Source organism: Echinops telfairi, unplaced genomic scaffold (assembly GCF_000313985.2).
Source record: "Echinops telfairi isolate 266 unplaced genomic scaffold, ASM31398v2 ScPeMD7_7424;HRSCAF=8462, whole genome shotgun sequence".
Lineage (NCBI taxonomy): Eukaryota > Metazoa > Chordata > Mammalia > Afrosoricida > Tenrecidae > Echinops > Echinops telfairi.
The window spans coordinates 65435318-65461239 of NW_022111324.1; the positions used below are offsets into that span (position 1 = coordinate 65435318).

Genomic DNA, 25922 nt, shown 5'->3' on the forward strand with positions numbered 1-25922 from the left:
AATTTTGGGAATGATGAGGGCAACAAATGTATAGATGTGCTTTACACAATTGATCTATGTATTGTGACGAATTGTATGAGCCCCAATAAATTGATTAAAAAAAAAAAAAGAAATAAATAATATTTGTAGACCTCAATCTGACTGGATTTATTTCTTAAGATCATTTTATTGGGGGCTCTTAAGCAATTATTACAATCCATACATCCATCCAAATGTGTCAAGCACATTTGTACATATGTTGCCATCATTATTTTCAAAACATTTTCTTTCTACTCCAGCCCTTGGTATCAACCCCTCATTTTTTCCCCTTCCCTCTCCCACCCTTCCTCATGAACCCTGGATAATTTATAAATTATAATTTTTTTCATGTCTTAAAGCAACCATGGTCTCCCTTCACCCACTTTTCTGTTGTGTATTCCCCTGGTGGGGGTTAATATGTTGATCAGTGTAATCAGTTCTCCCTTTCTTCCCCCACTTTCCTCCTACCTTCTTGGTATCTCTACTCTCCTTATTTGTCCTGAGGGGTTTATCTGTCTTGGATTCCCTGTGTTGCAAGCTCTTATCTGTGCCAGTGGACATACTCTGGTCTAGCTGGATTTGTCAGGTAGAATTGAGGTCATGATAGTGGGGGAGAGGAAGCATTAAAGAACCAGAGGAAAGTTGTGTTTCATCGGTGCTATGCTGCACGCTGACTGGCTCGTCTCTTCCTTGTGACCCTTCTGTGAGGGTATGTTCAATTGTCTACAGATGGATTTTGGGTCTCCACTTTGCACTCCCCCTCATTCACATTGATTGATTTTTTTTTGTTCTGGGTCTTTGATGTCTGACACCTGATCCCACTGACACCTCATGATCACACTGTCTGGTGTGCTTTTTTCCATGTGGGCTTTGTTGCTTCTCAAAGTATGTGAGATGAAGTTTATCTTCAAGCCCTTAAGACTGAATGACTTTCCAAGAAAACTCTAAGAGGGGAGATTGCTCAATTATTCCTAAGGACCAAGCTTGTTTTGAAGGGGAAAAATGTATAGAATCACTAGACTTCTCAATTGCATGATTTTTCTAGAAGTTATCACCAACTTGTAGACATGCAGAATAATGATAATAGTAATAATAACAGTTAGTAGTAAGAAACCAAACCCAAGATAAACCCACTATCATCCAGTGGATTCTGACTCATGGTAAATCTCCCATTAGCAGTCAAATGCTTGTCTGATAGCACTGTGCTGACTGAGAGCCAAATCATCTCTCTCTTTTTTTTTAAAGATTTATTGTGGATTAGGTGAACATAAACAGAGCAGATCAGCATTCCATTTAACAATTCATATATTTTTGTTTCTTGTCATTGATGAGGACCCTCAATGTAACATCATTTATTTCACTCTCTCGATGTTTCCAGTCTCCCTTCTTTCCTAATCGTTCTGCACTTTGTCTCTGGGTAGAAGTTGCCCTTTTGATCTCAAATGGTTGATTATTCTAAGATACCTGTACCTCCCAAGTGTTAATGCGCCCTTGTAGGTTTCCCTATTGTTTGGCTAAAATTTAACCCACGGAGGTGAGTTCATTTCCGGATCTGAGTAAGGGCCATAGTCTTGGGGGTTCCACCAGTCTTTAGCAATTCTTGTCTCTTTCTCTCTCTTTTTTAAAAAAATAGTTATGCTGAATGAAATTGGTCAATCACAAAAGGACAAATATTGTCTAAGATCCCTCTTGTAAAAAAGCCAGAAAATTTTTTACCCGCTATGAAACCTGTTCTTTGATGGTTAACAGGGAGGGTAAATCACTGGCTAGAAGGCAAACATATATTCATTTGGACAAAATGGAAGGCGATGTATGTAGTGGGAAGTCATCCTGAAATGATGGAGGCAGGAGTAGACACTGGGAGAAGTGCAAGAATGAAAGGCAGCAGAGGTAAATTGTGTTATGTATGCAATCTTGCAATGAGGGTTATGTATGAGTTAATAGACATATAGACTGAATGGGTATGTGAGGGTGAGTGAAAATATACCCATGAATACATATATAGGTTTGACAAAAGATATGTGCACCTGCAGATCTACCCTTGCTGCAAATAAATTCATGAATGCAGTGCAACATATTAGTGGCAGAGTTATGAAAACGTCTTTGCCATCACCAAATACCTTGATGGAATGAGCCTAGGGGCTCAGGGGCATAGCTTTTGGAGACACCAAGATCAATTGGCTTAACATAACCCACAATTGCAATATTCTGAATCCTACTTTGGTAGCAAATGGTGTCTTGAAAGCTGTGAGCAGCCATCTAAGGTGCCCTCACTGTTCATCTCTCCCTGTCTGGAAGAATGAAGAGTGAAGAAAAGGAAAGTATTCGTCTGAAGCGTGAGAACAGCATTCTCTGTGACCCGGAGACAAGAAGAACTGGAAGTTGCCCAGTTTCCACCACCAGCTGCTCGGAAAGGGCTCCTGGACAGAATGGGAGAAGAGCATGGACCGAAATCCCAAATGATAAAAAAGAACCATGAACGCTTTCCATGAATCACCGCTCCTAAGTCTTACCAAAGGAGCCTTGGGCCACAGGGATTAAGCAATCAGCTGTGTCCAAAAGGCTGGTGCTTTGAACCTACCAGAAGGTCTGTGGGAGAAAAGACCTCTTCGATAAATGGTTGCTATGAGTTACAATTCAACCTGAGGCCACACAGCAAGTATCACATATCACCCATATAACAAGAGGAAACTATTATTATACTCAGTGTATTCATGAAGCATAACTAAATTATGCAAGGTTCCTGTAGTCAGTGTTAGTATATGGTGGCTTAGTTCCAGTGAACATATTCTCAATAACATATGATCCCAATATGAGTTGCCATTGAGTTCATAGCAACTCATGGTGATCTGAGTATGTCAGGGTAAAACTGTGAACCACAGAGGTTTCAATGGCTGATTAAAAAAAATGTATATATTGTCTTTCTTCCAAGCCACCCCTGGGTGTACTTAAACCTCCAGCCTTTCAGTTAGTAGCTGAGCTTGTTATTGACATGATCTTTGGGGAATGAAATTTAGAATAGAAGGAGGATATTCATAAATGAATAAGCTAGAATTTGTGGTAAAATGAGATAATGGGTGCTTAAAATCACAGAATGACTGATAGAGAGCAGTGCTGGATGAAGGGACTGTATCAGAGGGTTTGATAAGGAGGGAAGTAAAGGATAGTGAAACGGTAATACTGGGATAGCTTGTCCACATATGTGTATCAGGAACTAATTGGTGTGCTGGTTTCAGAGTGACAGTGGGGAATTGGGATCATATACATCTGCCCTGGCTACCTGTGCAGGGGAGAGAAATGCTTTGAACACTAAACCTAGCAAAGTAGAAACACTTTAAACTTTTAAAAAAGTTTAAGAGAATTCCCCGTTCTCATAAAGTCAATTCTGATTCAGAGTCACACATTACCGACAGAGCAGAGCTAGCCCACCGCGTTTTCTAGGCGGTAATCTTTACGGGAGCAGTTGGCTAAGGCATCCTTCTATGGAGTCGCTGTTGGGCTCAAATGCCGAACCTTCCAGTTAGCAGCTGAGCACTTGACCACTGTACTACCAGAGCTATTTTTTTAAGGGCACGGGGAGGTTATCATGAGGATTTATCCAAATGAGGAGTCTATGTGGGTACACTTCCACCGTGAGCTGCAACCCATGAGTTATTGCCCTACATAGTATAGTCTCCCAATTGATTGAACTGTGTACCTTAACTTGGGGATTTGTGTCAGGGGAAACTTCTGGATCAATTCTTCTAAGTGCAGATCCCTGCCTAACAGATCAAAATCTGCCATATCCATGTGAGGGGGGCCTTGAGGTACTAAATATATGATGGTTCTGGGTCCCGTTCTATTAGACACCCACCAAGCTGGGTCCAATGACTGCCACTTCCAAAGTCCTGGGGCGGCCACTGTCTGCTTCCTCTCCCATCCAAATACCCCAGTCCTCAGTCCAAGGTTACAGGCAGCTTTGGGCAGGGCTCAGTTCATTCAGCTGGGCCTCTGTGTTAAGTCCTTCTGCTGTAGCCTCTGGGTTATGCTATGTTGCCTGCAAGTTCAGCACCCAAGGTGAACTTGGTGGTTAGTCCATGGCATGGTTTACCAAGGGGTGGGTAGAAACATATTGATAGTGTGTACTCAAGAATACAAAATCTAGTCCATTGTCCCCCTAGGTTCCCTACTATCATTGTTTAGCCCCCCCCCCCCATCCTGATGTGAGGTTACTTCTCCCCAGTCACCCACCATACTCACCAACAGAACTATGTGTCTCCTCTGGAATGTAGATGCTCCCTTCCCCTGTTCTTGATTTTCCAGAAAGGTTCACCTTCCATTCCTGTGGAGGGCCCATTGATTTGTCACAACCTTATCTCCTTGTTGTATAGCCTCAAGTGGAAGGAGTGACCCCAGACATTATGAGGTCTTCTCCTTCAAGGTGGTTCTTGGGAAGTGCACTTAAGGGAGGTGATGTATGGTTCATGGCCGGTAGGTAGGCTTCTAACCTTTTGTTCAGGAATTGGTCCCTATGATAAGTTTAATTGGTGTTTTTCCTTATAGTAGATGACTCATACAATACTTGTCCTTTGGTGATTGACTTACTTCACTCAGCATAATGGTTTCCAGATCCTTCTACGTCATGTGATGTTTCATGCTTTCATCACGGTTTTGTAGGGATGCATAGTCTTCTATTGCGTGTATGGACCATAGGTTCTTTATTCCTCTGTGGGATGTTTGGGTGGTTTCCAGTTTCTTGCTCTTGTGAACTGTGCTGCTATGAACATGGGAAAGCACTCCTCCGCTCATGCTGTGTCTCTTATTTCTTTGGAGTAGATGCCTAATATTGGCGTTGCTGGATCATGTGGGATTTTAATTTAGGGAGGTTGTTTAGCATAGATGGAATAGGGTTCCATGGAGCCAGGTTTAAAGGATTATAGATAAGGGTCTTAGTTTCTTGGTGTTGCTACAAGTAGATGGCTTTAATGAATTGACATTTACTTTCTCACAGTTTAGGAGATCGGAAATCTGAATTTGGGGCACCTTCTCTAGAGGAAACATTCCTTGTTGAGTCTGAGAACAGGTCCTATCTCTTTCCAACTTCTGTTTCTTTGTTCCTTGATGAGCTCCATGTGGTGTGGCATCTACCTTCTCCATGTATGCCTCCTTTGCTCTGTATAGAATCTGCTCTTTTTATATGTCAAAGTGATTGGTTTAAGACATGTACTATGTTGATATGGTCACAACATGAAAAAGAAAATTTTATTTTCAAATGAGATTACATCCATAGGTATAAGGGAAGAAATTACAATGCATATTTTAGGGTATTTAATTTAATATATAACTGTGGAGGAATCAGAGTGTTGGTAAAAATAATAGTATCAGGATGAATAATGTCACAGAATAAAAGTAAAATTGCATTGTGGATAGTTTGTCAGAAAATTATTTTATCACAAACAATTTCATCGATTTTTAAAATTTAATGATCTCTTATTGTTCAGAAACTTGAGTCATGTGTATTTTCTCATGTAGCATGTGTTTTTTCCAGGTGATATAATTGACTGAAAGTGAATTATTGATTACAAAGTATAAAGGAGTTATTAACAAATTCTGAAATATGGAAGAAATTAAATGGATAGAAATTTGCAAAATGACCCAAAAGTACAACCCAAAATGTAGACACTAGCGGTATTAATTATTCTAGGCCACATTATTTTTCATCAGAATGTTGTTTTGACTAATGTCTTAAATACCAAATTACTTGCCCTTTGATTATTTTGTGGTCAGATCATGTTAGCACTAGAAGGGCTCACAATGTGGAGGTGAAAAAGATAACAGAATTCTCTGGGCTCCTACTGTCAAGGAGAGCAGATCAAAATGGGAAGCAAATGGGAGCCTTATTAGAGTTTGCTTGAAGGATACCATACATTAATGTTTTTAAAATCCTAATTATTCAACAAGTGTTAGCTATAATCTGTACCTAATAGGCACTTAATTAATAATTCCCTGGCAAAAAACTCCACAGGCCTATAGAATATTGTGGGGAAAGCAGAGTAACCTGCCAGGAATACAGTCTTTAACTCTGGACTCAAGGTTGTGACCCTGCAGGTTAAGGCTGCGCCGCCTTCCTCCAAGAGGCCATCAGTCCTATACTTCTAAGAAAATATAAACTAGATGCTTCCTCTTTGTTTAAAAAATCTTTCTTGACCTACTCTTTGGGACTCCATTCCTTTCAAAGCCCCATATAATATATGAGATCTAATGTTTAATTACTGCTCTTTCTTAAAACAAAATAAAAAACATTTTCTTTAAAAGGTGGTCTCCTTCCAAAAATTTAAAAAGAGTTTTATTGGCATACAATTCACATAGTTGATCAATCATATTAAAAAGAGTTGTACAATCATCACCATTTTAGAATTATTTTCTTCTTTTTTGTACTCATTATTAGCTCCCCGTTTCTCCCCAACCCCCCTGCCATAACCCTGAACACCATGAAATCACATTAATGTCTCTATAGGTTTACTATCCTGGATTTCACATACAAATACAAAACAAAACAATAACAAAGTAACATAGAAAAATCTAAAAAAGAAATGATTACACAATGGTTTTCCATGGGCTATTCTTTCTCTAGAAAGTCATCTTTGAAACTATAATCAATTATCATTTTTAAATTCATACTAAAATGTTTTATATAATGGAGAATCCTAAAAACCAGACTTCGCAATGTCTGTTCTCTTTTCTCATAGAATATTGGCTCTATTTGTATGTATAACATGCCAGTTAAGAATATGTGGAGGATTTATATTAGAGGATTCACTGTAGAATATTTTAATATCACTATCTAATTTGGTATACAATTCTACTATTCGAACAAAAATAATCAGGAATCTTTTCATTACAAATCCAGTATGTCTCTCTGAGAATTGTACACTGTCCACCACGTATAATCTTTGGCTTTTGTGGCACCATGGTTAACTTTTTCTATTATACTTTGTTTACTCCTTCATAGTTTGCTTCAGTAACTCTTGCACTTTGTGTTTATTCAGACATTGTACGGGGCTACTTGTAGTTCTTCAACATCACATCTCGGTAAAATGCCTGATACTTTGCATTGCTGGAGCCATATGAATTATCACCACTGGAAGAGTCAACCCACTCCATACCTGATAGGTATCAAGGTTACCATGCACGAAGAATGTTTAGGCATTGGTGAGAACATTTATTCACTGCAAAGAGAAGCAGACTAAGATCAATTTCCATAATGGGTTCCCCATGGTCATCAGGTCATGCTACACTCAGGTTGGGTGGTGGGATGAATATCTACGTCCCTCTTGGTGTCTTATTCCCTCCTCAACAGGGACAGATATAATAATGGGCTTGGTCAGGTAGGTGACATGTGACACACACAAAAGCAGAACAAAGAAGTACACATCTCCTTATAAGGCACTCTGAGCAGTGGTTTTCTCTTGTAAAGAGATATCCATGCAGGAGGGATTATTTACCAAAATGAATACTTTATCTCTTTTTTGCTGGGAATGCCCTTTCCCCCACCTTATATATGCAAGAGAAACCACTTCTCTTCCTTAAATATACCACATCCTAACTTTACAGACATAGTCCATTTGAAATTATAGGCATAAACCCATCACAGCACTTATTAGAGTGCCTTGTAATTATTTATAAATATATTAAGGCTATGCCTCTCTCAGGATATTTACATTTCAATAAGTGAGGCCTGCAGGGAAGGTGTGCTTGGCTGAGCTGTAGCTTGAAGTGGGAGAGCAGCACTCAGCCTATGCCAACAGAATGGAAGTTAATGAGTTGATTAGAGAGTTGGCTCTTGAATGGGCCAGCATCAACCCCGAAAGTAATCCTAACACTGGTTTTCTGACATACCGGTCAGGGGCTAATTAAGAAATGGAGCACAGCTAACTAGTCATCCAATCCAATGGACAAAGAAGCGATCAAATATAAAAGCAGGAGCCATAGCCAAATCTAAAGCAGTTGCCAGGACAGCAAACCACGAAGTAAATAAATTGAGCCAACTGCTGGTGTGAGGGAGTAGGGGAAAAAAGGAGGGGGCGGGAGGTCTAGAAAAATTATCTATGGAATAAATATCCTCCCTAGCAAAGATAAAGCCTTGACTTGCCATTTACACATAGAGAGATAATTGTTTAAGGGGTAGGTATCCCAGAAAGTATTTTATTTATTTATTTAGAATCATTTTATTAGGGGCTCATACAACTCTTATCACAATCCATACATACATCAATTGTGTAAAGCACATTTGTACATTCATTGGCCTCATCATTGTCAAAATTTTTGCTCTCCACCAAGCTCCTGGCATCAGCTCCTCATTTTTTCCCCTCTGTCCCCACTCCCCCCTCCCTCATCAACCCTTGATAATTTATAAATTATTATTTTGTCATATCTTACACTGTCCAACATCTCCCTTCACCCACTTTCCCAGAATGTATTTTAAAATGTATGTAGGTAAATGGGGGACTCGTAAATGAAAACCAGTGTTTCAGTCCTAAGATTTTCTGAGTCAGTAGGGCATGTGATGATTTTTCAGAAGATTCAAATCAGGTTTTATTTCCTCTTTTTTGTCTCACAGACAACAAATTATAATTTTCTGTTATAAGAATAGAATCTGCTCTTGCAAAGATCACTTGTCACCTCCTAATACCGTCCAGTGTGCATTCTCTGTCCTCATGCTGCTCCACCTTCCTGCAGCTTCTGACATTGCTGACCTCCTTCATGAAACCATCTTTCCCCATGTCCTGTCTCTCCTCCCGACTGTCTGCTCTTTTTGGTGCTTACCGTGGGCTTCTCTTCTCTCACGTACTCTGTAGATATAGACACGCCTAAGAATGTCCCCCTTGACCATTCTCTTCATCTACGCGTTCTCTGCCAGTGGCCCACCCAATTGCTCACCCCCAGCTATTTTTATTCAGCAAACAGTCCAACTGCTATGACCTCTTTCCAGTGTTCCAGGTCTACTTTTAAAACTATACACTGGGCAGGTAAATCCTAATAACTCCAAAGTGAGTATTATTATTTCTACATTCTGTATATGCTCGTGTATAAGCCGAGTTTTTCCAGCACATTTTTAATACAATTTTTGTAGTAAAATTAGGTGCCTCGGCTGATACTCAGGTTGGCTTATACTCGAGTATATTGGTAACTGCTCTTTTTTGACCTCCTCCACCTGTGTCTTACACTCAGAACATTCCCTGTTCTTTTTTCTTTTGTTTTGTTTTTTATTGCTGCTCTTTATCCTTATTTCTGAAAAAAACAATCTTTTCCCCTTTGTCACTTATTCAGAGATCATTGATTGAATTGATCATCTACTCTGGGTCAGTTAGGCACATCAACTTTAAAAACAAAACAAAACTAATTCTTAGTCATATCCTCAGAATCTGATTCAGTTGATCTGGCTTGGACCTTGGACTTTAATATTTCTCAATTTCCTTCAAATGACTCTAATGTGCAGTTAGAGTTCAGATCCTCCAACTTAAGTTACAGATAGAGGCTAGAAATGGCACAGTTCTTGCCCTGAGGGAGCTGCCATTCCATTAGAGAAGGCAGACATTAGAAAACACTCTTATCTGTGTGTAATGAAAAGTTATCAGAGCCATGAAAGAAAAGAACAAGGTTCTAGGATATAAAGAATATAATAAAACACATTGTCATCCAGTTCTTCTGGCTCACAGTGACCCTATGGGATTTTTGAGGCTGTAAATCTTTATGGGAGCAGATAACCTCAACTTGGCCTTTTGGAATGACTGGCAGTTTGAACCACCTACGTTGTGGTTGGCAATCCAGTGCTTACCTAATGGCATCTCAAGTGTTCCTTATAATAGAACAATCTGATTTACAATGTAGATAGAGTCAGAGAAGACCTTTTTTCAAAAAAAAAAAAAAAAGCAATATTTAAGATGGAATCTTAAGAATGTGTATGGCAAAAAAAGGAATGTGCATGGCTTGACCAGATAAATACACAGAGTGATAACTTTTTGTTTTTTCAAATGAAAATGTCTGGAATGTTCTGAAGAAATGAAAATCTATGTGGCTGATATATCATGAGTGATGGAGAGTGACTCAGAAGGAAATTAGAACTGTAAATAAAAGGCCTTGTTAATACTTTGTGAAGGTAGTTAGGCGATAGAAGAAAACCCAGTGACAGGTTTTAGTTAAAGGACTATCATGATCACTTTCTTCCTTCTTTTTTTTTTATTTGACCATTGAAAAAATTATTTTATTGGGGGCTCTTACAGCTCTTAGAACATTGCATACATCAATTGTATCAAGCATATCTATAAATATGTTGCTATCATCATTTCTAAAACATTTCTACCTGAGCCCCTGATATAAACTCCTCATTTTTCGCTACCCTCCCCAGCCCTCCCACCCTTCTTTATCCTTGATCAATTTATGTTGTTATTATTTCATATCTTACATTGTCTGTTGTCTTCTTTCATCCATTTTTTAATCGTTTTATTAGGGCCTCATACAACTCTTATCACAATCCATGCATACATCAATTGTGTAAAGCACATTTGTACATTCATTGCCCTCATCATTCTCAAAACATTTGCTCTCCACCTAAGCCCCTGGCATCAACTCCTCATTTTTTCCCCTCCCTCCCAACTTCCCCCTCCCTCATGAACCCTTGATAATTTATAAATTATTATTACGTCATGTCTTGCACTGTCCGATGTCTCCCTTCACCCACTTTTCTGTTGTCCCCCTGGGAGGAGGCTATATGTAGATCCTTGTAATCTGTTCCCCTTTCCAACCCACTCTTCCTTCACCCTCCCAGTATCGCCACTCACACCACTGGTCCTGAAGGGATCATCTGCCCTGAATTCCCTATGTTTCCAGTTCCTATCTGTACCAGTGTACATCCTCTGATCTAGCCAGATTTGTAAGGTAGAATTGGGATCATGATAGTGGTTGTGAGGGAGGGGGAGGAGGGTGGACGCATTTAGAAACCAGAGGAAAGTTGTATGTTTCATCATTGCTACATCACACCCTGACTGGCTGATCTCCTCCTCGAGATCCTTCTGTAAGGGGATGTCCAGTGGCCTATAAATTGGCTTTGGGTCTCCACTCCGCACTCCCCACCTCATTCACCATAATATGATTTTTTTTGTTCTAATGATGCCTGATACCTAATCCCTTCGACACCTCATGATTGCACCAGCTGGTGTGCTTCTTCCATGTGGGCTTTGTTGCTTCTGAGCTAGATGGCTGCTTTTTTACTTTCAAGCCTTTAAGACCCCAGATACTATATCTTTTCATAGCCGGGCACCATCATCTTTCTTCACCACATTTGCTTATTTACCCGCTTTGTCTTCAGCGATTGTGTCTGGAAGGTGAGCTGCATAGAATGCCAACTTAATAGAACAAAGTATTCTTACATTGAGGAAGTATTTGAGTGGAGACCCAATGTCCATCTGCTACCTTAATACTAAACCTATAAATATATGCACATAGATCTATTTCCCCATCTTCATATATAAATATATTTACATATGTACATGCCTTTATTTAGACCTCTATCCTAATATATAAATTATGCCCTTTGCCTCCTAGCTCTTTCTTCTATTTCCTTTGACTTTCCTCTTGTCCCACTATCATGCTCAGTCTTCATTTGGGTTTCAGTAATTTCTCTTGGTTACATTACCCTTGATCACGCCCTACCAGGCTTCCTACACCATCCTGAACACTGCTTTGGATCACTTGTTTTACCCTTGTCCCTGGGTCTGTTAACACCACTACCTTCCCCCACCTCACTCTCCCATGTCCCCCATACCTGTCGGTCCTGTTGTTTTCTCCTCCAGATTGTTCATCCAGCCTATCTTATTTAGACAGACCTGCGGCGATAATAACATGCACAAAAACAAGACAGAGCAAAACCAAGCAACAATATACAACAAAACAACAACATACCAATGACAAAAAAACAAAACAAAACACAACTTCCTTCTTAGTGTGTTGTGCATGTGTGTGTGTGTGTGTATATCATTCTTGACTTCTTTTCATCATTAAGCCAATGCTATCTTGGGGTCTGTTTTCTCTTTGTTGCCCTCTGGGTGAGGTTGTTCTATGTGGTGGTCTCTTATTTATGCTTGGTGAGTGTTGTTCTTCTGCCCATACTGGGTCGGCAAGGATCTTTTGTAGGCCTGGGTTTCTTCTAATGTATTCTTTGAGTTTTTCCTTGTCTGGGAAGACTCTTACTTCTCCATCTATCTTGATCGATAATTTGGCTGGGTAGAGTATTCTTGGGTTTGCATTGTTTCCCTTCAATTTTTGGTATATGTGATTCCACTCTCTCCTCTTCTTCGTAGTTTCTGCTGATAGGTCTGAGCATATTCTTATTTGGGAACCTTTATATGTGATTGCTTGTTTTTACCTAGCTGCTCTCATGATTTTCTCCTTTTCCTCAAAGTTGGATAGTTTAACAGGTATGTGCCTTGGTGACTTCTTCTTGGGATTCAGTCTAGCTGGTGTTCTTCCAGCCTCCTGAATGGTTGCCTGGTTTTCATTCATTAAGCTTGGGAATTTTCCTCCAAGAATTCTCTCACTATTGTTGCAGATGACTTCTTTGTTGTGTCTTCCTCCAGTAACCCAATAATTCTAATGTTGTACCTCTTCATAGCATCAAGCATAACTCTTAGGTTTTCTTCAGCTTCTCTGATGATCTTATCAGATTTTCTTTCACATTTGTTAAAGTCTGCTTAATTGTCCTCCAAGTCACTGGTGTGGTTCTCTGCTTCCTCCAGTCTCTCGATGTCCACGTGTCTGTTACTGGTTTGTCATATCTCCTCCCTAACCTCTTGTATTTCCCTTTGGTGTATGGACTGTATCTCCTCTATTATTTCATCCTTTTTCTGTTGTTTCCTTGCTATCCTGTATGACTCCAAGCAGCATTCTGAAAATTTCTTTCTGTGGCTGCCCAATGTCTGCTTCTTCTATGGATGTCGTTATGTTCGGGACATCTTCTGCCATTGCCTTTTGTTTCTCATGTTTTTTCATTGAGTTCATTGGGGCTGATGGCTGTTTGCATTGTGTTGTTTTAGAGGAGCCAGATTCCATTTTCCAGGGAGTCGAAGAGCACTGTCTCTCTGGGAGACTTGTAGGAATGCTTTTTCCAACTGCCTAGAGCTAATTTCACTATGGAATTAACCTACCACTTTTCCTCCTGTGGCTTCCCTCTCAGGGTAGTGCCCAGAAGGCTGGTGGGTTGCCTGCTGTGGTGTTGCAGAGCTTGGTCAGGGCTTCCTACAGCAGCTTGGAACGTTGACACGTGTTGGCAGAGCTGCCTTAGGCCTTGTGAGACACTAAGGTAGGCGAGAGCAAGTCCCCTCAGTCATGTGGGACAACAGAGGAAAAATAGGAGATTCCCCCAGCCACACAGGTAGGAATTACCTGGTAAGAAGTTGGATGGAGTATCCCCTGGTGGAGGTTGGCAGGGCTTTCCCCAGCCTCTGGCTGTTTGCACAGGGTGGAGCTCACCTAGCTGGGTGGGGGGCAGGCGTAAATTCCCTAGGCTAAGGGGAGTGGTCTGGAGGTTGGCAATGACATGTGGGAGAACAGGAGACAAAGAGGAGGGGGAAAAAAGTAAGTCCTCTGAGACTGTGGGGGGATAGAAAGAAGAGAGGGAAACAAAAGTAACAATGTAGTTGAGACCAGGCCCTGCCCATGGAGCTGCAAGGATTTATTTCCTGCCCCGAGGTGGCGATTAATTGTGACTGTGTTGAGATTAAGCTTCTGAACAGGCTCCAAACGGTCCCCACTCTAGCCGAGACAGTGGCAGGGCTAATGTCAAGCCTAGCTGGCCTCCACTGTCATACACCAAAAGCCCCCAGCCCCTCAAAACCTTGTGGTCTGTGCCTACTTATCTTTATGATGCTCCTCCAGTGATCCAGCTGTGTTGAATTTTCCTGTAAGTAACTCTCCTTGGCTGATTTCTGTGGAGTCCCTCTGGTATCTGTTTTATTTCTAATTACTATTCTGATACCTTGTGGCTCAGAGGTAGGTCTAAAGTGAAGCAAAAGAAGAGAGACCAAGGTAAGTTTCTCGCACTTTGGTGAAGTCATTGTGGCTACTAGACAGAAACGATAACCATGAATATGAATAAAATTCTGTGGGTTCAACATAGTTTAGGAACTTAACCTTGCCAGTGGGTTGAATATAGGGAATTGGGAAGAAGACCATTGTCAAGATTTTGGTTTTCACAGCAGTGGAACTAATGGTAACACTTACTTTGATGTGGAAGATTGGGGAAGAAAATTTATATTTTAGTTCAAGACATGTTAAGTTTTAGATACCTGTGATGCATCCAAGTAAAATGATTAAGTATGCAACTGGGCAAATCGATGCCAATCTCAGGCTTTAGACTAGAAAATAGAATTTGGTATAACACACACACACACACATAATGATTTTATGGAGATGTAAAATTTAGGTAATAATAAAGCCACATGTGTGGTTGAGATAATCTATGGAATGGGTTGTAGAGTGAGAAAAAGAAGACTCACAACTAAACATGCAATATTCCAATGTCAGTTGTTATGTGGAAGCAAACTATCGAAAGAGTGACAAGTAACCAGAGAAGACAAGTATCAGCAGAGACAGAGTGCTAAGATGTTAGAGTATAGGAGAGTACTCTAAAAGAGTACAGGAACGTGATGCTGACAAAATTATGAGGAGGACTGAAGAATATCCACTGGATTTTTGGAATATGGAAATGATTGGCTCTCTTACTAGGGGACATTTGGGGAAATTGTGCAAGCAAAACAGATGAGAATGTTTGACGTGTCCAGGAAGTGAGAGCATGCAGATAAAAAATGGAGGCACACACACACAAATTGGTTCAGAAAAGGTTTCAGAGAAATCAAGTCATCCCTGGAGGAAGTTTTCAGATAGAAGGACTTCACAAAAAAGTAGGCATACTTTGTGGTAGCCAAGAATGATTAAGTGGAAAGAGAAATCTGAAAGATGCAGAAGATAGGATAAAAAGGAAGTGAAATCCTTGAGGCACAATGGATGGATTCAGAGAGTATATGATGGAATGTCTGTGCTAACAGAAAAAGATGGGCACCATGCAAGCCTGGGAGGAATTGGAATTGAAATATGGGAGAAGATCTTTATTTGACCTGTGAATTAAAAATATATATATATCGTCGGGCAGAAGAGGGAAGGAGAGGGAGGGAAATATTTGTGGAGTATGAGCAAGCTAGTTTATTAGGAAAACTAATAAGCACAGTAATGTGCTGATCTGTTGTGACTATTCACACAATGGAAGAGATAGTAATCTGTGTGATACTATAATTTCTCTTTAAAAATAAGCAAATACATGAGGGATGACATGTACAAATATGATAGCAATATGATTTTTTCCAGAATAGAAATGTGGATGAGGGCAAGCAGATAATGCGGATGGAGAGGGAGAAGGTGCTGTGTTTAGTGGACTAGCAGTTTTAAAGAGATAAACAACTCAAACCTAGAGTCATGGATTCCAGTCTTTGTAAGAATAGTAAGTTGTTTTAGAGAGTAATGTAGTATAGTTTCTAGTGACAACTGAATTACAGTGCTATCCTTTCATAAGTGTGGTCTACAGACCAGAAGTCTTTTTTTTTTTTTTATGAGTGTCCCTCGAATAGTTTCTTTTTTTTTTTTTCCTTTTTTAACATTTTATTAGGGGCTCATACAACTGTTATCCCAATCCATACACACATCAATTGTGTAAAGCGCATTTGTACATCGTTTCTCAAAACATTTTCTCTCCATTTAAACTCCTGACATTAGGTCCTCATTTTTCCCCTCCCTCCCCGCTCCCCCCTCCCGCATGAGCCCTTGATAGTTTATAAATGGGTATTTTGTCATATCTTGCAGACCAGAAGTCTTGGGATCACCTGGGACTTTGTTAGATATGCAGCCGCCATGGCCCAGTCAAATGGCTCTTGAATCAGAAATTGCATGTTAATAAGATTCCCAAGTAATTTGTAAGCCCATTAAAGTTTCAAAGTCTAGGTTATGGTACAATGATGGAAGTAAGTTTCTGAGTTGGAGATGTAGAAAAACATCATTTGAATTGAGGTACTCAAAGAAAAATAAGCAAGAATATTAGATGGTTTATCCACATTGACATTGAAATAGCCTAATGTGATGCTCAATCAATGCTCATGGAAGCAGTAATCAAGAGATAAAATGAGAGACACATTGCACTGGGTAAATCTGCTGCACAAGACCTCTTTAGAATGTTAAAAAGCAGGGAGATCACTTTGAAAACTGAGGTATCCCTGACCGAAGCCATAGTATTTTCACTAGTCTTATATGCATGTGTAATTGTACCTTGAATAAGAAAGACATTAGAAGAATCCACTATGGTGCTGGTGAAGAATATTGAAAATACCATGGCCTGCCAAAAGGACAAACAAACCTGTCTTGGAAGAAGGCTAGGGTGCTCCTTAGAGGCAAGAATGGCAAGACTTTGTCTTACATACTTTGGACAATTGTCAGGAAAGACCAGTTCCTGGAGAAGGATATCATGCTGGGTAAGGTATAGTGGACGTGAAAGATCTTACTTACTTAGAGGAAGATCTTCGAGAAGGGGAATTGGCATGATGGTTGCAACATTGAGCTGAAACATAACAATTATAAGGATGATGCAGGATTATTTCATTCTGTTGTGCATCGGGTCACTATACATAGGAACTGCCTCAATGGCACACAACAACAACATCAACCAAGCAACAGCGACAAAATGGATGTGAAAGGAAATGGTGTATATGCTGAGTACTGAAACTTCACAATGCAATGGAAATTACTTGGTTGCCCATCAGTGATGACTACCAGATGAAATAAAACTGATATACTTTATGTTTGTATTTCAAGAAAGAAAGAATATTTACAAGAAGTAGGTGAAGGAGCCCTGGTAGTATAGTGGTTATACATTGGGCTATTAACTACAAGGCCAGTAGTTTGAAACCACCAGCTGCTCTTCTGGAGAAAGAGAAGGCTTTCTGCCCCTATAAAGAGTTACAGCCTTAGCAACCCACAGAACAGTGCTACCCAGTCCTATAGGGTAGATATGAGTCGGGCCTCAACTCAATGGCAGTGAGTTTGACGCGAAGAAATGCTCTGAAGGCAATAATGAAACGCAAGGAGGACAGCAGCCCATTTTGAGAGAAGTAACTCATTTGATTAGGCTTGTGGGAAAGGAAAGTGCTAGGGAGAAGAGATTTGTCGACGTAGGAGAGAATGCGAAGGAACTTCAGAGAATATAAGCTCTATTAGGGCATGAACATATCTATTCTGTTCTTATAACTTTAGCACCTATCATGTTACACGACAGATAGTAGGTCTAGATATTGAATGCATGAGTACCTGGATGCAAGCAGGTTAAAGATATAAAAAATCTGCTTAACTTTGAAATAGGAGTCCCATAGTTTGCAAATAAAGCGGGGGTGGGGGGGGTGTTGAGGAAGGAGAAGGCTCAGTGGTTGGTAGCTCGAGTTTCTCAGCAGTGTGGACATGAGAATTCAGAAGATTAGAAGGTCTAGAAAGGTGTGGGCTTTTGGTAATGGCTGTTCCAGATGCTCACTGCCATCAAATACATTCTGACTTACAGTGACTCTATGGGACAGAGGAGAACTACCTGTGTTTTTTCCCCAGACTGTACATCTTTACAGGAGTAGAAAGCCTCATCTCTCTCCTAGTGGTTTCAAACTGCTGACCTTGGGGCTAGCAGCACAACACCTAATCCACATGGGGCCTATTATGTTCTAGATAAGAAGGTAAGGAATGATGACTTATGGGAACAGAAAAACAACGGGCGGACACTGAAGTCCAAGGAATACCTGGGAGGGTTGCACAAAGGCTGCGTGCGTCTGCAGGCTCCAAGCAGCAACAGGGTTGGTTTTAGACTTCCACCTGAGTTTGTCTTCTGAAGTCCAATGGGAAAATGACAAGATTCTAGGTTTATGCAGAATGAAGTTTAAATTTAAAGCCCTCCAGGATTTGGCCTCAATCTTTCTTTTCAAGTGCGTTTCCGACTATAGAACCTTGCACTTAAACTTCATGTTCCCTGAAGAGCACCCTATGTCTTTCCACTGTGATGTCTTTATTTTCACTTGCCCCTTGGTTTGGAAGGTTTCCCTCCTTTTTTTCTATTACTTAAGTTGTAACCATCTTTCAAACAAATCCAGGTACCTTATCTACAGAATGTTCTAATGAATGCAACCCTTTACCACAGCCCTTCGTCTGTGTTTCTTTTGCCACAGTTATGAGAGGATACTTCCTGCAGGCTGGCTTGTGTTACAATTAGTCACAGAACCATCCACCTATCGCCTACCCTCCTTCACAGCTGAGAATTGCTTAGCCTGGGTAATCACTTTTTATTCACCGCGGAATAAATCTAGCTTCTAAACGAAGTGATTGTTAATATTTATTGAATTTAATTGATAAATAGATACTAGCATCTCATCTAAATGTCATTTTAAGGACCCGTTCATGGGGCTATTTAACCTATAATCATTATGGTGATGTTATAAAAATAATTAATAAAATACATGTATATTTGCTAATCAACTGAAACCAGATAGATCCAAGAGATGATTTCTTCGGGAATTTTTTTCCATCACAGAAGAGAGAATTGCGGCTTGTGTGTAACTGTGATGCTGAAGCTGTGTCACTGGTGTTTCCGAGGAGTTTTCCGAATAAGAGCAGAAGGTGAAGAACTCAGCTGCCCACGTCGGAGAAAGGAGCCACTAACAACCTTATGCAGAGCGTTGAAACCTTGTCGGACCCTGAAGGCCTGATGAATGGCAGCAGAACCTTGTCAGAGACAGTGCCAGAGGATGGTCCCTCATGTGGGAAGGTGCTGAGATGTGACTGCGGAGGAGCACTTTCTCAAAGTAGAGTTGATCATGACTAGAGTAAAGCTCATGGGAGTGAAGTCTACAGGGTCACTATTTGCTAATCAGGCACAATTCGAGGTAAGAAGAGACAGTTGCAAAACTCTAATCATCAGAACTTGCAATGTTGAAAATACCACGGACTTCTCAAAGGACAAACAAATGTGTCGGAGAAGAAGTATGGCTAGAATGCTCCTTAGAGGCAAGGATGGCAAGATTTCCTCTCATGTACGTTGGGCATGAGGTTAGGCTACTCCCTGGAGAAGGACATGATACTTGGTAAAGTAGAGGGGCAGAAAAACTGAGGCAGGCCCTCAAGGAGATGGAGTGACACCATGGCTGCAACAGGGGACTCCGGCACAGGAACACTTGTGAGGATGGCGCAGGACCAGGCAGTGTTTTGATCTGTGGTGCAGAGGGTTGCTATGGGTCAGAGCCGACTCAGTGGCACCGAACAACAACAACGTGAAGACTGGGACTGCCTCTCTTTGATGAGGTGTGCGACGTTAACTGCTATTGATGACTTGGGAGGCCTGAGAGAACCTGGAAGTCTGACATTCCCCACCGCTGCTCTAGAATAATGTGCGTTGGTTCTCAGACTTCCTAGTGCCGTGACCCTTTAATACCGTTCCCCATCTTGTGGTGACCCCCCCCCCATAAAATTATTTTTGTTGCTACTTCATCACTGTAAGTTTGTTACTGTTATGAATTGGGTGACCTCTGTGAAAGGGTTATTGGACCCCCAAAGGGGTCGCAGCCCACAGGTTGAGATCTGCTGACATAATAGAACAAGAGTTGTATAATCCTTTTTTTGTGGGGGGGCAGGCAGGGTAGACTCCTTTAGAGTGAATTTTTTCATAGTCTACTGGCCCTTGACTCTGTACCACTGTAGATCCCTCAAATTTGCCAAACACATGCAATCTGTTTTTCTTTTGAAATTTCTCCCTCTTCTGCACCACTAGGGAATTCAGGAACAATTCACACTAAGCCAACCTATAACCTGGTGAAATTAACTCAAATGATCCTCTTGATCATGGTCTTTAGGGCAGGAGATCTCAAAGAACCCCTAATGGACTCTGAAAGCCACTTTCAAGACCATTACAGTTAATTACATTACAGTTTACAGTTAGTGTGACCCCACTCAGTTATTTATCTGAAAACATGTAAATATTCGATTTCTTAGCTGAGCTGAAGTAAACAAAACAGAAAAATTCTCTGTAGTAATAGTTTTAACAAAAGCCTGTTTTACATAGATAAATCTATAAATCTATCTTTATGTTTCCCTAATGGTTCCATGAAATTCTTATTCCTTCTGAGGTACTTTATCTCAGGGTTAACATGACCATTGTCTGAAGTGCTTCTGGAAGCACTACTGCAAGGGCTGAGAAATGACCAGGCTTCCTTTTAGTTCTTAGCAAGAGTAATTGAATGTAGAATATCTTACTAAATGCTAGACTGTGACAGTGTGTTAACACTGACTATCTCCTAACAGCAGAGCAATTATTTGCTGAGTGGGACTTTTATAAATCCCCTGGCACTAGTATGTCCTGATAATTATGATGAAGTGCATTGGTCAGTGTTGATTCAGCGGTCCCCACCCTAGCAAATATTCCATTCACACGTCTCTGTCCCACTTTTCCTTTTCTAGTTATTAGCAATCTTTACTACTTTTCTCTATGTGTTTAGTGTCTTTTTTTAAAAGAATTTTTAATCATCATGAGCCAAACTTACTTTAGATAGCTCTTCATTTGGAGTAATTTATTTCTCACAGTAGTCACACATTTTAATTCAATGACAAGTCGTTTTAAGGTTTTGTTCCTTTTGTGGCAATGAGTGATTTCAAAATATGTTGTGGAATTGGCATTTGTGGATTTTTCCAATTTACCCAGTATATTGCATAGTTATTCGTTACTGGAAGAAGCTGTTATTATGACCTGATGAGAAATGATTACTTCTCATTTGGTAAGATATGAAATTGGAGCATGATAATTGTGACTTGGTAGATAGAAGTGCACACAATTGTTTCAAATTCTACATATTTTGTAGAATTTCGTGAACTTCAGAAACCAAGGGAAGAGACGAAAGGGAGACTATAGCTTCCTTGAGCAGTGACAAAATAAAGGTCAGCATGTGAATGGAAATGAGCATAAAAACAGCAAAAATTTCTCATGAAATAAAACAGCAGATGTTCTGCATGTAACAAGTATATCCATTTGTTTTCAGATCAATTGAATTTCTACAGTACTTACACTATACTTAAGTCTGAGAATAAAAACAGGAAAAAAAGCCAATGGATAGATTGTTAGAAATATGGAATGGTTCAAAATATTAATGTAATGCTAAGGGTGACTGGGTAACAAATGGCACATTTGCTCATTCCTCAACATGACATAATTAATATTCTAGGTCATGCTTAAGTTCCCATGATGGATTGTCTGAAGGGGTAAATTCAAGAAAAAAAATATCTATTATATAACTCATTGCTTTCTTTTTTCCCCCCCTTCTTTTTTTTTTAACGAGTGAGAATCATAGCTTTTAAAAATATCAGTGCTTTCACACCTCATTTGCCGTATTCACCACTGGGCCAGCAGTCAGCAGCCAGGCCTGATGCAGGGAGGTCAGTGAGAAGCTATTAGCAGAGTCCTCTCCTGAGATTTCCTGGGTCTTATTGAGTTGGATGTTAGCATGACAGTACTGCAAATAGCTCAGTTGTACTTTCTCCTTTTTCTCTCTCTCTTTCTTTTTTTTCTAAACAGTTAGCACAGATTTCCCCACAGTGTTGGTCACTCTAGAAAATCATTGCTGAAAATGAAGTCCCAGAAAGCTAGCCTGGCAGGAGCACTTCTAAGTAGTGAAAAATGGAAAAACGGAAAAAAGATGTCATAGTCCCTTAGGGTGAACTATGTCTTTTGTAGCACATACTATAATTTTGAAAAAAACCAACAATAAAGTGTTATCCTTAAGTGACTTACAAATTATGAAAGATGATGATCGAGACAATCATAAGTTAAGGCAATTTTACTTACTTAAATAAAAATAAATAGATATTGTATCAATATAAATAAATAGCGTGTCTTCTTGCTGTAGGGATTGAGGAATGGCTGGACTGCTTTTGTGGATGTTCAGTTATTAAATATATAACATTAATTTTGAAAATGGTGACACCTTGAACATTCCATATGGTACATTTAAATTCAATTAAAATAGATTTTCTCTTCATATTTGATTTAAATTGCAAAGAGAATACACCTGAGAAGGTCTCCATATAGTTTGGAAAATATAATTTAAGAAAGCTATCAGGTCTACTGATCTATTTGCATTTCCCATCTAGCCTATGTATACATGTACATGCAAATGTGAAAGAGATCAAAGCTGATTCCTAATGGGGTAAAGCTAGTAAGTGGTAGCAGGTAGTCAGGCAGATAGATATTTTTAGATGATAAATTTTAATCTAGTTAAACGATATAGTTCACCATTTTAATATATAAGGTTGTAGAAATTTTAATGTACACCAGTAGATGTCAGCTTAATGAGTTCATAATTAGTCTTACATGTCTTCTTAGGCTATGCAGATGCATTTGTTAATATATGCAGATGTCTTTTGTTAATATAGCACTTGTGTTTTTTCCTCATTACAGTCGATGCATACTTCTCATAACAAATTACACTGAACACCAGCTTAAAATGTAGTACCACTTAAAACTTACTTCCCACTTAAAACTATTGAGAATATTTATTTCCTTATTAATATTTGTTTATGTTGTCTGTCTACATAGACATTAGGTTGTCATCTAGAGTTATAGGGAAATTAGTATAGTATTAAAAGTAGTGTTTACAATTGTCCTCAACAATTTTTAGAACTTTTTTTTTTCTTCTATCAATTAAATGGGTTGGAAGCAGGTCAAAACCACTGGGCTGATCCACAGCAGAAAAATGAGGCTTTCTATGCCTACAGGGTCACAGTCTCAGAAACCCACAGGGCAGTCCTACCCTGTCTTATAGGGTGGCTATTATTCCTAGTCCACTTGATGGCCGTGGATGTGGTGTTTTTAATGAATGAATTAAACAGGCAAGAAGAAAATCTCAAAAAGCCATGTCAAAAATATTTTTTAAATGTAAATGTGCTTACATGAACTTACTTATATATAATAAAATTTATTTTTTAGGGGAAATTATGTGGGAGGTAGGCCAACTGGGCCAGTAACGATTTAGCTCTAGAAGATTCCAATGTGTTTGCAAACAGACTGAAGCTATGTGTGAAGAATTTTGTTTTAAAAAGATAGGTTCCAGAATATTCTTCAAAAGCAATAAACAAGATTTTGAAATAAATCTCAAACTTTTTATTAATATATTGCTATGTGGCTTTAGAAGAATACAATGGAACTTTTCTTGAGTGTTTCTGATCTGTGCATCGTTAGTCTTGATAAGCAGTTAGCATTCAGTTGTGGTCTATTGTGTGCCAGACACTCTGTGGGGTCACAGATACAAAATACGTAAGACAGAGTCCCAGAGCATCAGCTGCGTGCTTGAGGAAGACTGGCACACACAAATCTAACCATGAGACAATGTGGTAGGCACTGTGACAGGCATACCTGCAGGCCATTAAGAAAATGCCTAGAGCTAGGAAACCAAATCCAGCCTGGGCAGGTAATAAGATAGAGGTAACGCTTATTCAAGTGTTAGGCTAAAAATATATTTTCTAGAACAGTCCCTCCCCTACCCCCTGCCTGAAACAACGTTATTTAGATTACATGCTTTGTAACCTCCAATGACTTGAGATAAGTAAAAGCAACAAGATTGTTCATGGATACGATGTTAGTAGAAAAGATAAAGTACACTTCCAGGAAAAACAGGTTTTCTGGGTACATTCTTTACAGAGAGTCTACAGAACAACTAAACAAGTCATGCCATCATTTAAAATTTAATGTTGACTTGTGAATACGTACCTGTGTATTTTCATAGAATACCAAAATTCAGTTCCAGGGAGTTTATGTACTCAGACTTTGTCTATTCAGAATATGGATAATGGATAACTTGAACTTAGCACTCATCTTGTGTAAAAACTGGATTGGTGCCAGGCACTGTGCTATGTAAGTGTTGACTCTATTTTGATGCAGTGTATGCCAAGGTCAACCGCAGCACAGCAAGAGAATCATGAGGCAACAAAAGACCTAACCACATGATGACACCACATTAAATTTAATACAGCATTTTGAGTAATACAGCCCAGAGGGTGTGTGATACCCTTTTGATTACTTTAGAATTCCAAAGTACTGAAGACACAGTCATTGCCATTCGGGGTGTAATGAGTCATCATTCGAACAATCGAGTATATATTGAGTTCTTTATTTTGTATCTACAGCTGATTGTATATTTGAGTTTGTGTGTGTGGATATATGATTTTGACATGGTTCAGCCTGTGTATTACATGGCTAAACTATTAAATAGATGGATCAAGATCCTTTTTTTATTCTTAAATAAATACTAGAAAATATGCCATGTGTGGCAGTCGCTGTAGCTTGGTAGTTTTAACATGTTTAGTCTTCAACCCTGACAGATTCTGAGGCTGTTGGTCTGGAGTGGAGCCATTTTACAAGTCAGTGGTAAAATTCCTTTAACCTTGAATGACTATGAAGTCATCCAGCACTGGTTAAGAGTCAAATGTCTAGTGTAAAATATGTCTTAAACATATGAAAAATATCATGGCTCAGCTTTATCTTACTTTCGTGTCATATGAACATTGAAATTGTTTTTTCTTCTTCTTTAGATTCCAGGAATATACAACTCACCATTCAGAAAAGAGCCTGACCCATGGGAGTTGCGGCTACAAAAAGCAAAGCCTTTGACTCACCGAAGACCTAAAGTTAAGCACAAGTACACCATCGACCTTGACAGTTGGCTAGCTTGCACGAGCTCTCGTTCTTTTCCTCGGTCTGAGATTCTGCCACCCATTAATAGGAAGCAATGTCAGGTATGGAGTAGTCCTATGGAATAATTCTGGCAATGAGTGTATCCTTGCTAATTTTCTTAAGGTAATTATTCTTTTTTGTCTCTGCAATAAATATTATTTTTACAAAATCTAATTTTACACAGCAAATACAACATATTTAAAAATAACTATCGTCAAGCGCTTCATTGGTACTGAAATTTGTTGTATAGAATATCAAGTTAAAATATAGATTATTGGCTAGGATCTAGACCTTTGTTTCCCAAAGTTGGTGGCCCTGCCCCATAGTGGGGGCATTGAACTATCTGGGAGCGCTGCCAAAGCAGATACCTATACTTTGTCCCGGATGATGGGCTACAGTATTTTACAAAAGTTCTTTATCGTAGGGGAGGTGCTGTTTTGTTTTTCTGAAAAGGGGGTGGTATGTCAAGTAAGTTTGGCAATCTATGAATTTTATACTTTACAATGTAAAAATATTGTTATAGCAGTACCTGTTATAATCTGTTGTAGCTGGAAAAACCTTTATGTATTTATTATGAAATTTATTTAATTTGATCTCACATCTAATGGTTAATATGGTATCCTAAAAAAATCAGTTCCTATCTGTTATGACTTGTGAAGACCCCCACGTGTGACAGAGTAGAACTGTACCCCATAGAGTTTTTATTGGCTGATTTTCTCAAATAAGTTGGTTGGTCTTTTTCCTGAAGCACTTTGGGTAGACTTGAGCCTCTAACCTTTTGGTTGACAGCCAAGCGCATTAGGCATTTGCACTGGGAGCTTCATGGCCGCCCTTCACACCTTCAGCTAGTTAATCATTTGAGATAACCCTGCCTCTATGCTGCAGATATTTTCCTACTTTCCTGTAATTATTTGTGATATGGTGTTTCTGCTTTCTATAATTAGACCCTTAATTTTCTTGATTTGTATATATCCATCTCTCCCATACATATGCATGTATATCTACATATATGTATATATATATATTTGCTTTCTCAAAACAACTTTTATTCAATGCTATGTTAGTTCTGTATTATAAGAGGAAC

General features: G+C 39.4%; 1 protein-coding gene across 1 annotated transcript in view; it reads left to right on the forward strand.

Annotated features, from left to right (window-relative positions):
• Positions 1-25922, forward strand: part of SPATA17 (spermatogenesis associated 17) — a 285944-nt gene that overhangs the window by 136283 nt on the left and 123739 nt on the right. Inside the window, exon 7 of the mRNA XM_004700147.2 lies at positions 24697-24900. Coding sequence (XP_004700204.1) covers positions 24697-24900 — 204 coding nt within the window. The remainder of the gene's footprint in view (positions 1-24696; positions 24901-25922) is intronic.